The following is a 10,568-nucleotide window of genomic DNA, read 5'->3' on the forward strand; positions in this document are numbered from 1 at the left end:
GGTTCAGGGGACAGAACACTATGACTCTGCCTATGATTCACTTGTCCTTATCTAAGTTGGTACTATCCACCAAGGCTACCCAAGGTCTATGACTATTCAGGCTGGCAATTTTCCACCAAAGCTGCTTGTTTACAATAGCTGTTTCAGTGTTTTTCCACAGAGACCCAAGACTTTGTGTTAGCAGGCTGACTTAGGCCTATGGCTGATTTTAGGCCTTCAGTGTATAAGCAAAGCTGCCCCTGACAATTACTGGCAAGGCAAAATAAGATAATAAAAATAAAATAAGTCTGTTCTGCATTCACAAGGAAATAGCCTGGGCATCGTCAGTATAGGTAGAAGAGGAAGGGGGCATCTCCTGAATTTAGAAGAATAATATCTCCTGATATTATTTTCCAGTTATTTGCACTCCCCTCACCTGTGCACGTATGCTTGGAAAAGCAAACCGATAACTGACGGATAGTGTGATACCAACTGTGACAGGAGCAGACGTGCAGTTATGACCCATTAATGATGGCAAGAAAAATTAGAATTGTGGTCCGAAGAGGGTAGCAACTCCAAATCAGTGAAGCAATGAATATTGAGAAAGTCCTTTTCCTAGGTGGAAGCATCTGGGTACAGTTTGGGGATCCTGCTTGCAACCTATTCATCTGATGTGGCATATAGGAAACTTCCTCCCAATTTGCACAGAAGCATCTGACAGCTCCCAGGTCTTCTGTAGAGGCCGAAATTCTTCAATTCCTACCGGGAGGGGCCAGGTAATTCCAAAGCCCTAGGCAAGGATTGACTTTGCTCTGGATTAGCTCAGACTGTGGGTTTTTTCCCCAACTTGCTCGGTGCTTATTGTCTAAATTTGATTTTGCTACAGAACCTTTTGCTCCTGGCCACCAAGACGAATTTCCTGTTTTACAGTCCATGAAAGTGGGTTTTGCTTCCTTTTACGAAGGTAGGAAACCATCAAATATTGGGATTTATACATCATTTACAGCTGTGAAACATCTTTTGTGGGACCTCATTATAGCCACCGGAACTCTGGTCTTAGTGCTATTTTAAAGACTAGAGACCAGACACAAAGTGATTTCAACACACTTGGCATACTGCAAAGTTTCTCAGGGCACTTATTTAAGAAATTAGCCATTATGCTGGTTTGGATATACAAGCTGGTTAAAAGAATAATCCTTAAAATGATATACTTAGATGGAGTTATAAATTTATCCTGTGGTAGAGTATGGATTAAAACACACAGTGGATCTTTTCCCCTAATCCATTCACAACTCCCTGTGACCCAGTGCTTTCTGAATGTCCAGGAGTTTGGGAGCCCCCGACCCTTCCTTCCCAACTCTCTGGTTTCCAGTGGTGACTGGGTATCCAGGAGTTTGGGAACCACAGCTTTGGCCTCTCACATCCTAGGCTGCATTTTCCCATTTCCTGAGCAGTGTATCAGGGTATATCAGCTCTTCTCTTGAGCTCTGCACCCAGCAGCGGTTCATCTGCCCAGAACCCCAGTGGTGGGGCGAGACACAGACCCACACTCAAGTAGCAAGGGTAGATCCTGAACTCTTGATCTTCCTATCTATATCCCAAGTTGGATCCTAGTCTTGTGGCACGACATATGGCTCATTCCCCGCCCCCCTCTAACTCATCAATAAGTTGGCCAAGAAAATAGTTTATAACTTTAAAAATTTTACATAGACCTTCCTAGATTTTTTTCTTAACTCCATGATACAGGCAAATCTTGATGTACTATAGTATTTTATGGTGACAGTTATGTAGTTTTTGAGTGCACCAAATTGGTCATATCACTGAAAGCCCTTAAAACAATCTAAATATTACAAAAAAAACCACACAATAATTTAACAAGCATTTATTAATGTGTGCTCAGCACGGTACTAGGCACTAAAGAGAGTGCAGTGATACAAATGTTACAGTTATCATCCCTGCCCTCAAGGAGCTTACAGTTCAATCTTGGAAATAATACAGATGTGAAACTACTATACAGACTGCTAGAAAATAATTGCAGAGCAAGGTATTAGTGAGTGCATGGATCACAGTACAAACTTGAAAGTTATGTGCTCAGGTAGAAGAGAGTAAGGGAAGATGCTGGTGTGAGGTGAACTCAATCAGGAGATGATGTCTCAAAAGACATGAAGGAAGCAAATTTGAACAGAAGGTACAGCCAAAGAGTAATCTAAGCAAATAACAACAACAACAACAACAATGAGAAAGGCACAGAGGCAAAGGCTTGTAAGGTAACACTAGAAAGCTGTAGTGTGAATGGGACACAGCAAGGTAAACATGCTAGACAGAGAGTAATGAAAGCTGAGGCTTGAATGGAGAACAAGGTTATGGAACACTGGTGAGAATTATCTGCTGGGGCTGAGTAAAAATGAGATACCATGAAAATGGAGACTGAAGATCATTTTCAAATTGTTATATAAGTTGGATATTCTGGAAGGAAACTTAAGAAAATCATAGTAACCTGAGCTTACATGATGTAGACCTATGTGGAGGCTATATGTTATGGTAGAAATATAAAACAAAAACTATGCGACAACAAAGACAAACCTCAAGAAGAATATGAGCAAGATCAACAAGGTTCTAGACCAGGAGAGTGGAAGACAGAAAAGGAAGACATGATAACTTCAAGGTTGAGATGAGAATACAAAAGACAATGATTCTATCTTAGGGTACAACAATTAGGCAATGATGTTTATTTCAAAAGAAAATACAAATTGAGGGAGAAGAATGGTGAGTTTTGGTTTCAAATATCAGGTTATGTAAGTACCCGAGGAAAATTCCCCAAGAAGTGAGATGACTTACAAAGTGGAAAATACAAAGTTATTCAAATACATGAAGTAACAAAACAGATAAATAGGGACACAGGAAAGTGAGTAAAAACAGGGCACAGCAATTACTTTTAGTATAGAGGACAAAACAGACTAATAAACAAGAGCCAGCTATAGAGAAAAAAATGACCTAAAACACCATAAGACAAAGAAAGGAGAATTCTTGAATTATGGTGCATTAGTCAAGGTTCTCTAGAGAACAGACCTAATAGAATGAATCTACACATATGCAGAGAAAGGGAATTTATTAGAGTAGTTTCCAGGCTGTGGTCCAGTGCAAACAATGTCTGTCTACCAATGGAAAGCCCTAGACTCAGGCAGTTGTTTTATTCCATCTGGATGGATGTCTCAGCTGCTCTTCATAACATCCCAGAATCCTGAAGTCAGCTCTAATCCTAGTGAAGGCATGAACTTACTAGCAATAGGATGGAAACAATAGCAAAAGCTTCCTTCTTCCATGGCCTTATATTGAATGCCATCAGAAGGTGTGGCCCTGACTAAATGTGGATCTTCTCACCTCAAAAGATCCAGATTAAAAGAAAATAAGTTTTTACGTTTGAAATGATTTAATTAAGAAAAAAAATCCTCACAGGTGTACCCAGCAGTTTGGCTTCAGTTAATTCCAAATGTAGTCAAGCAGTCAACCAAGAAGAGCCATCTGAAGTCCACCCCTTGTCAACTTGACACACAATCATATCTTATGCTATGCTTAGTTTCCAAATGAAAATAATAACCAGGTCATAATTACACCTAACATGATATAACTATCCCATGTACAATTGCAAATGCATTACAGAATTAATCAGATCATAATTACACCTAACATGATAAAACTGTATCTCGTACATCTCAAATGCATGATTAATTTTAGAATAAATGGCAATGTCCCTCAAGGAACATTCTTTTGGTATCTCAAAACTTAAATATGGCAACTACAGATATTCTCTTAATTGATGTTACATTATATGATAAAGAAATTGAGGAAAGAAAACACAAATATCTGTACAAACACATTCTTAACAAAATATGACAGAAATAGTAATCCTCATTTCTGTAACTGGTCACATGGCCATAGTTGTTATGTAAAACTACCTTCTTTAAATACCCATTATGCATTTCCTCAAAGGCAAAAAAGGCAATATTTGAAGGGTGAGAGTACATTTTCTGCTGAGGGTAGAGAGACTATTCTCTCAGGTGAAGTAAACCCATGAGAATCTGAGGGTTCAAAGTTCTGGGCCTCAACAGGGTCCTACCACAGGTCTCCATGCCAAGTTACAGATCTTTACTAATGAATGCACTCTTACTTTAACCACTGACACTCTCTGAGGCTGGGACTCCAATTTTCTTTGTAATTTGGCCAACCTTAAATGAGGGCTTTGGTTTGACTGTCCACAATTTGAACTGTGACTGCTGGAGGGAAGATTCTCTTGCAGGGTGCACTTAGAGACCTTTAGACTGTTTATGCATATCTGGAGCTGGCCAACTTTATCACTGAGTACACTGTTGCTTTTCTCTGTACTCTGAGATGCTAGAAGTTGGTTAATTTTATCAAGCAGTGCATTCTTTTCCTTTGTCAACTTATTCAGAAATGTTTGCAGGAACCAACCAGCATCATTACCTTCCTTATTTTTCTACAAACTTTCTAAAGTTTTATATACAGACTCACCAAATCTCTTGCCTCTCACAACTGGTTAATCAGGATAATCAAATGCATTTGTCCCTGTAAGTTTGTAAAACAGTTCACAGCATGGGCTTCCAATATTCCCCGAGTTTCTGAGAGACTTCAGTAACTGTAGGTGTTTGCAAATTGGAAAACCTAGCCCAAATATTTAAAAAAAAATCCACCTTAATACGTCTATTGTTCTAGAACCACATCTGATATGAAAATCTGTATTACTTGGCATTCTGTAGAAAAACAGAACTTATAGAACAAAAAATACATATAAAGGTGATGAATTAGAATGGCTCACAAAATTCTGGTCCAGTTAGTTCAACAATGGCTGTCTACCAATAGACCCTAATAACCCAGTAGTACTCAAGATGCCAACCAAAAATAGTCATCACATATTAGAAAAGTCAACACTATGAAGTATAAACGAGATAAGGACAACAATAAAAAGTCTTAATTTATACATTGGCAATTTCACGTACATTTTAGTGGAATGTTGACTATGAAAAACCAGTAAAAGCTAAGGCAAAGATGGGTTAAAATGAATAATACACTTGAAAAAAATCAAGAAAAACGCAAAACACACAGAATGGTTATTGGAAATAGGCAAGGAGCTTAAATGGTCCCTCACTGTGAGCTGTGGATGAGCTTACTACTGCTACCTATCCACCTGCCCAACCTGGAAGCTACTCACTTCTCTTTCCTTAAGGTAGTCTACAGAGAAATGAAGCACTATGCTGGAACTGCTTTACCCTCCTTTAAGCATGTTTTATTGAGAAAATAACTTTTTTGTAGTAAGAATCAAGAATACCAAGTCTAAAGATGGTCTCACCCCAAACAGTATTTTAAACCAATTTTCCAGTAATTGCAATGGATCTACACTATACTACTGCACATTATTTCACCTAGTATCTCTGATGGTTTCATTTGGCTGGCTGGATTTAGTCAGTTGGTAGCAAAGCACAGTGGTCATCACAGGCTCTAGCATCAGGCTGTATAGGTTAGAATCTTGTCTATTGCTGGATATGCTATGTTGGTTAGTTCCCTAAACGTCTGTTTTATCTTCTACAAATGGGGCATGTAATGGTGATATTGGCTCTTAAGTAGGATAGTTAACTTAGGGTTTGGCTCATGGCAATTACTGAAAAACAAAACAACAAAAATGTCAGCTATCATTCTGGAGGTGTACAAACAAGAGTGAAGTTATACTGGTCCATGTCAGAACCAAGCACCACATTCTTGAATACTTATCTGGCTTCATGGAGAAATTCTTTGAAACCTCAGAGGTTTCTTCTAGTGGTATGTTGACAGCAAGTAAGTTAGGGAAAAACCACTTTACTCTGCTACATCTTAAAATGAGCAGCTGAGGATGGGAGAAGATAGTACTGGTGAACACTCATTTTAGAAGGATAGAAACATTGGACACTATAGGATAAAGGCTTGATAAATGCCACTGAACTAAATTAAATATAGATTAATTAATGCTTGGTGAATTCAAGATTAACAATGACTTCTATGTATTTCTTCAAAGATTCCACAGCCTTTTCTATCATCATATGCTATAAAACTTGGCCTGTTCTATACATGTGCTAAATCATCTTTGATAACTCACTTAAATTTTTTATTATTGGCAATTATGTTTATGTGTATATATTTATGTGTATCTGTGTGCAGGCCAGAGATGTTGGATGCTCCTGGAGCTGGAGTTACAGGAAGTTTTGAGCCACTCAACGTGGGTGCTGGTCCCATCCAAGAACAGTCACACTCTTAACCTCTAGGTCATTTCTCCAGCCTCACTTGCTCACGCTTTCTTTCTTTCTTTCTTTCTTTCTTTCTTTCTTTCTTTCTTTCTTTCTTTCTTTCTTTCTTTCTTTCTTTCGAGACTGGTCTCACCACATTCAAGGCTGGCTTGCTATGCAGTCCAGGGTGGCTCATCTGCCTCTGCTTTCTGACTGCTATAATTAAAGGTGTGCCTCACTATAATGGTGCCAATAACTAGTTTTTAAATGACCACCCTTTTTTACATTCACCACAGTATAACATTAATCTTCCCAAGTATACTTGCTTTTCTCTGGACTTCCGCCAGATGCTTAGTAATTCTGAGACTGAAGTATCCGGTACATATTACTCTGAGTACAAATACAAAAAGGGCAATTTTATTAGAAATCAAGGTAGGTACTTCACAAAAGTACATGAAAGGGGTGGGCATGCATATATGTACACATGCAGACATCTAGCTGCCCTGAAAATGTACTTATCCTACGTAACATAGAACTGACCTATGCAGAAACCCTGACTTATAGAGGGTAAGGCACAACTCAAGCAGGAAGCAAGGATCTTGACATAGGCAGATTTACCTGCTTCTGGTTTCTTAAACATTTGCAACCTTGTCTTAAAAAAAGTAATTGGGGCTGGAGAGATGGCTCAGTGGTGAGGAGTGCTAGTGAGGAGTTAGGAATGGTGATCTGTATGAAACAGGAATGAAACAAACAGACTAGAGGATGAGAAAATAACAAATAACGGAGACATCTGTTCTGAGAAAGTTAACCAAAGAAACTAAGATGATCCTTTTCAAGACAGTCATGGTGTAAAATTATTTCTTTTTCAGAGATTTCATCAGAAACTCCTTTTGAGTAAGATTAATGGAATAATTTTAAGTGTGAGGATTAATGTTGCAAAGCAAAAGTTGTTCAACTCCAAGCCCACTGTCTAGTCAAATGGTCAAACATGAAATATAATTGACAGTAACAGATGGTTTTCTTGCTCCTCATTACATGAGAATTCTAAGATTGTTCCCAGTATTTGGAGGACTAGTAGCACTACTAGAATCATAGTACTTTAGACTATGCATTTTAACAAGTATTTATTAAGTAGTAAGTATAATTACTCAGTTGAAAAGACACTACATTTTAGATGCACAAGATCTGATGTGTTCCTTTAAAACCAGTCTCATTACTTTACACATACTATATTCTATGTTATGCTAAAAGCCTCAGAGGTGAAATACAATGCCTGATGACAATGAGTGTAATAGTGTATCTTTGCTGTTAGATGACTGATGGAGTGTACCAGAATGTACAAGGATGAGGAGTCAGAGTGAGGTATTTGACAGATTACCATGGTGGATACTGGAGATATGCAAATGGAAGGAAACAGATGGAAGATAATGATGGATCTGCTGTGGCCATCTGAGGAGGTCGGTCCAGGCTGACCATGTAGTCAGTGAGTTTATATAGACTGATAGGAACCTGAGAACTGTAATGGCCAAGAGGGATGATGTACATTCTTTGTAAGGATTTTTAATGTCTTTTTCAAGCACCTCTGTCTTTCATGTGGTGCCAAAGCTTTGCTAGTGCAAATATTTTTCAAACCACAGTGTAGAGTGGAGAGGCAGAAGGAGAGTCAGAAGACAACTTGAGAAACAACTGTCCATGCTCAAGAATAGCCAGGCTGAGTCTCCACTCACCTCTTTCTTTCCATCACGCCCACCATCATTACTAATGCGTCCACTTCTTTTGTTGACACAGGTACTGAGACTGGGGGTGGTGAAGGATATATACAGATGCTCAGGGACTCAATGGACTCAGTAAAGGTTCTAAATGAAGAAAAATGCTACAGTGCTGTAAAAAATATAGCATTGAGTTTGTGGAGGAATATGGATATCTATCATCTAGGAGTATTAGAATAATAATTTAAATGTCTTACAATTTCTCTCTAACTAGGATATTTAAAAGCCAAACACAAATCTTCATCTTATTGAGGTTGCCTTGAACTCAAGCATCTTCTTAGATTAGGATTTACAAGGGCACCTTCAGAGGGTTGACAAAAAAGAGACCACAGGAAATAGGAAGAAACAGAAAAGCTTGGAGGAGTAGCCTCTCTCAAACTTAGAGGTACTCATAGGAAAGACAAAACATAGTGTTTCAACTCACAATAAGCAATTTGCTGTTATTCCGAAGAATACACTGAGTTGCTAAGGCTCTGCTTCATCAGATGCCCCTAAGAGCAGTCAAGCTAATCAACTCATATCAGGGATTGGGCCCAAACTAGCCAAGTGCTATTCTTAGCTTTGTTACAGCTACAGATTCTGCCCTTTTTCATTAGCCTTTTCCACTAATACATGGTTTCTCTAATGTCAAATAATGCTCAAACTACAACCAAAGCTTCTCCTAAACTCCTGTGGTTTCAGGCTTTTCTGCACTGTGGATTCTCTGATGCCGAATGAGACTGGATCTCTGAATAAAGGCTTTCCCACATTCGTTGCACTGATAGGGCTTCTCCCCTGTATGTATTCTCAGATGCTGAATGAGACCAGTGTTCCCATTAAAAGCTTTCCCACATTCTTTACACTTATAGGGTCTTTCTCCAGTATGTATTCTCTGATGTTCAATAAGGCCGGACTTCTGACTGAAGGCCCTCCCACACTCATTGCATTTGTAGGGTTTCTCCCCAGTGTGGCTTCTTTGATGGCCAATAAGATGTGAGCTCCGTCTGAAGGTTTTCCCACACTCATCACACTCATACGGTTTCTCCCCAGTGTGAATTCTCTGATGTCCAATGAGGTGTGAACTATGACTGAACGCTTTTCCACATTCATTACATTCATATGGTCTCTCCCCACTGTGAATTCTCTGGTGCAAAATAAGGCCTGCACTCTGACTAAAGGCCTTCCCGCACTGATTACATTGATAGGGCTTCTCCCCAGTGTGGATTCTCTGGTGCAGGATCAAGCCTGTGTTCTGACTGAAGGCCTTACCACATTCCTTGCAGTGATAGCGCTTCACTTTATTGTGGATATCCTGATGGGAAAGGAGGGCTGACCTGTAACTGAAGGCTTTACTGCACACATTACACTGATAGGGTTTCTCTCCAGTGTGTATTCTCCAGTGGCGAACAAGGCCTGAGTTCTGAGCAAAGCTTTTCCCACATTCATCACATTTATGTCGTCTTTCTTGTGTGGGATTTCCCTGCTGCCTCTCTAATTTGCCCAGAAGGTCTTGGGTTTCTCCATGCGCAAGACCCACGATAACATCCCCGTTGCACTTGGTAGTTGCCTCTCCATGTGGCTGGATTCTGGGAGATATTACCTGTTTTGAAAATAATTCCTTGTTCTCACTCCTGGTCTCACCATCTGAAATAAACATGTAGTAAACAATCATTCTCAAAGTCACTTTCTATTTTTTTATATTAGAAGAAAGGGAGAAATGAAGTTCTCATTGAAGTTACAAGGAAATACAAACTTCTTTATTCAAAATAGGGAGAGATATATGTGGGTTGATCAAACAGAGGTACTACGCCAACTAGAAAAGAGGTGCCAGGACAAAGGGGTTTCCTGATAGGTGAGTAAAGCTGGAAGGGATCAACTGAGGAGTATAACTTGGGGAATAGAAAGAGATAAAGAACTTCTACAAGAGATACTGATGGGCAAGAATATATCAAACAATCCTGAAAGGGCTGAAGTGCCACTGGCTCATGTGCCAGAAACATTCCAATATCATGGTCCAATGAAAACTGGAAGAAAGGTGGAAGTGGGAACTGGAAGAACTCAGTGAGTACCTCAGAGGTATTAATTTCTTAACTGGCAAAATGAACAATACTCACTATACAGGTATAAACTGTAAGAAATTCTGGGTTGGAGAACAAAATGTTTTATTTGAGACTCCAAGAAGTCTCAACCTAATATCCATCTGTTGATTTCTAGGTTTCTTTTCCTTAAGATTTATTAGAAAAAATTTAAAGCAAATTTATGGCTATGTGTGTCACATGTGTTGGGTGTCTGCAGAGGCCAGAAGGCACTGTATCCCTATAGTTGGAGTTACTGGTGGTTATGGGGCACTTGATGTGGATGCTGGGAATAGAACTCCAGTCCTCTGGAAGAGCAGAAAGCACTCTTAACCATCGAGCCATCTCTACATACCCAAATTCTGTGTTTAAGTTCCATTAAGTCCTCAAGAAATCTTTTAAAGCTACTAGAAACACAACAAACAGAGAAAATTCTTACATTATAATAACTACAGCTCTCCTTACCCAGGGAGAACATTGTTTCTGTATTTCTC

General features: G+C 39.2%; 1 protein-coding gene across 1 annotated transcript; it reads right to left on the reverse strand.

Moving 5' to 3' along the window:
* Positions 1-1,846: 1,846 nt before the first annotated feature.
* On the reverse strand, positions 1,847-10,287 carry LOC117702167 (uncharacterized). Its single transcript, XM_034493455.2, has one exon. The coding sequence runs from the start codon at positions 9,669-9,671 to the stop codon at positions 8,682-8,684; it is 990 nt and encodes a 329-aa protein (XP_034349346.1). The 5' UTR covers positions 9,672-10,287; the 3' UTR covers positions 1,847-8,681.
* Between the last annotated feature and the right edge of the window lie 281 nt (positions 10,288-10,568).

Source organism: Arvicanthis niloticus, unplaced genomic scaffold (assembly GCF_011762505.2).
Source record: "Arvicanthis niloticus isolate mArvNil1 unplaced genomic scaffold, mArvNil1.pat.X pat_scaffold_530_arrow_ctg1, whole genome shotgun sequence".
NCBI lineage: Eukaryota > Metazoa > Chordata > Mammalia > Rodentia > Muridae > Arvicanthis > Arvicanthis niloticus.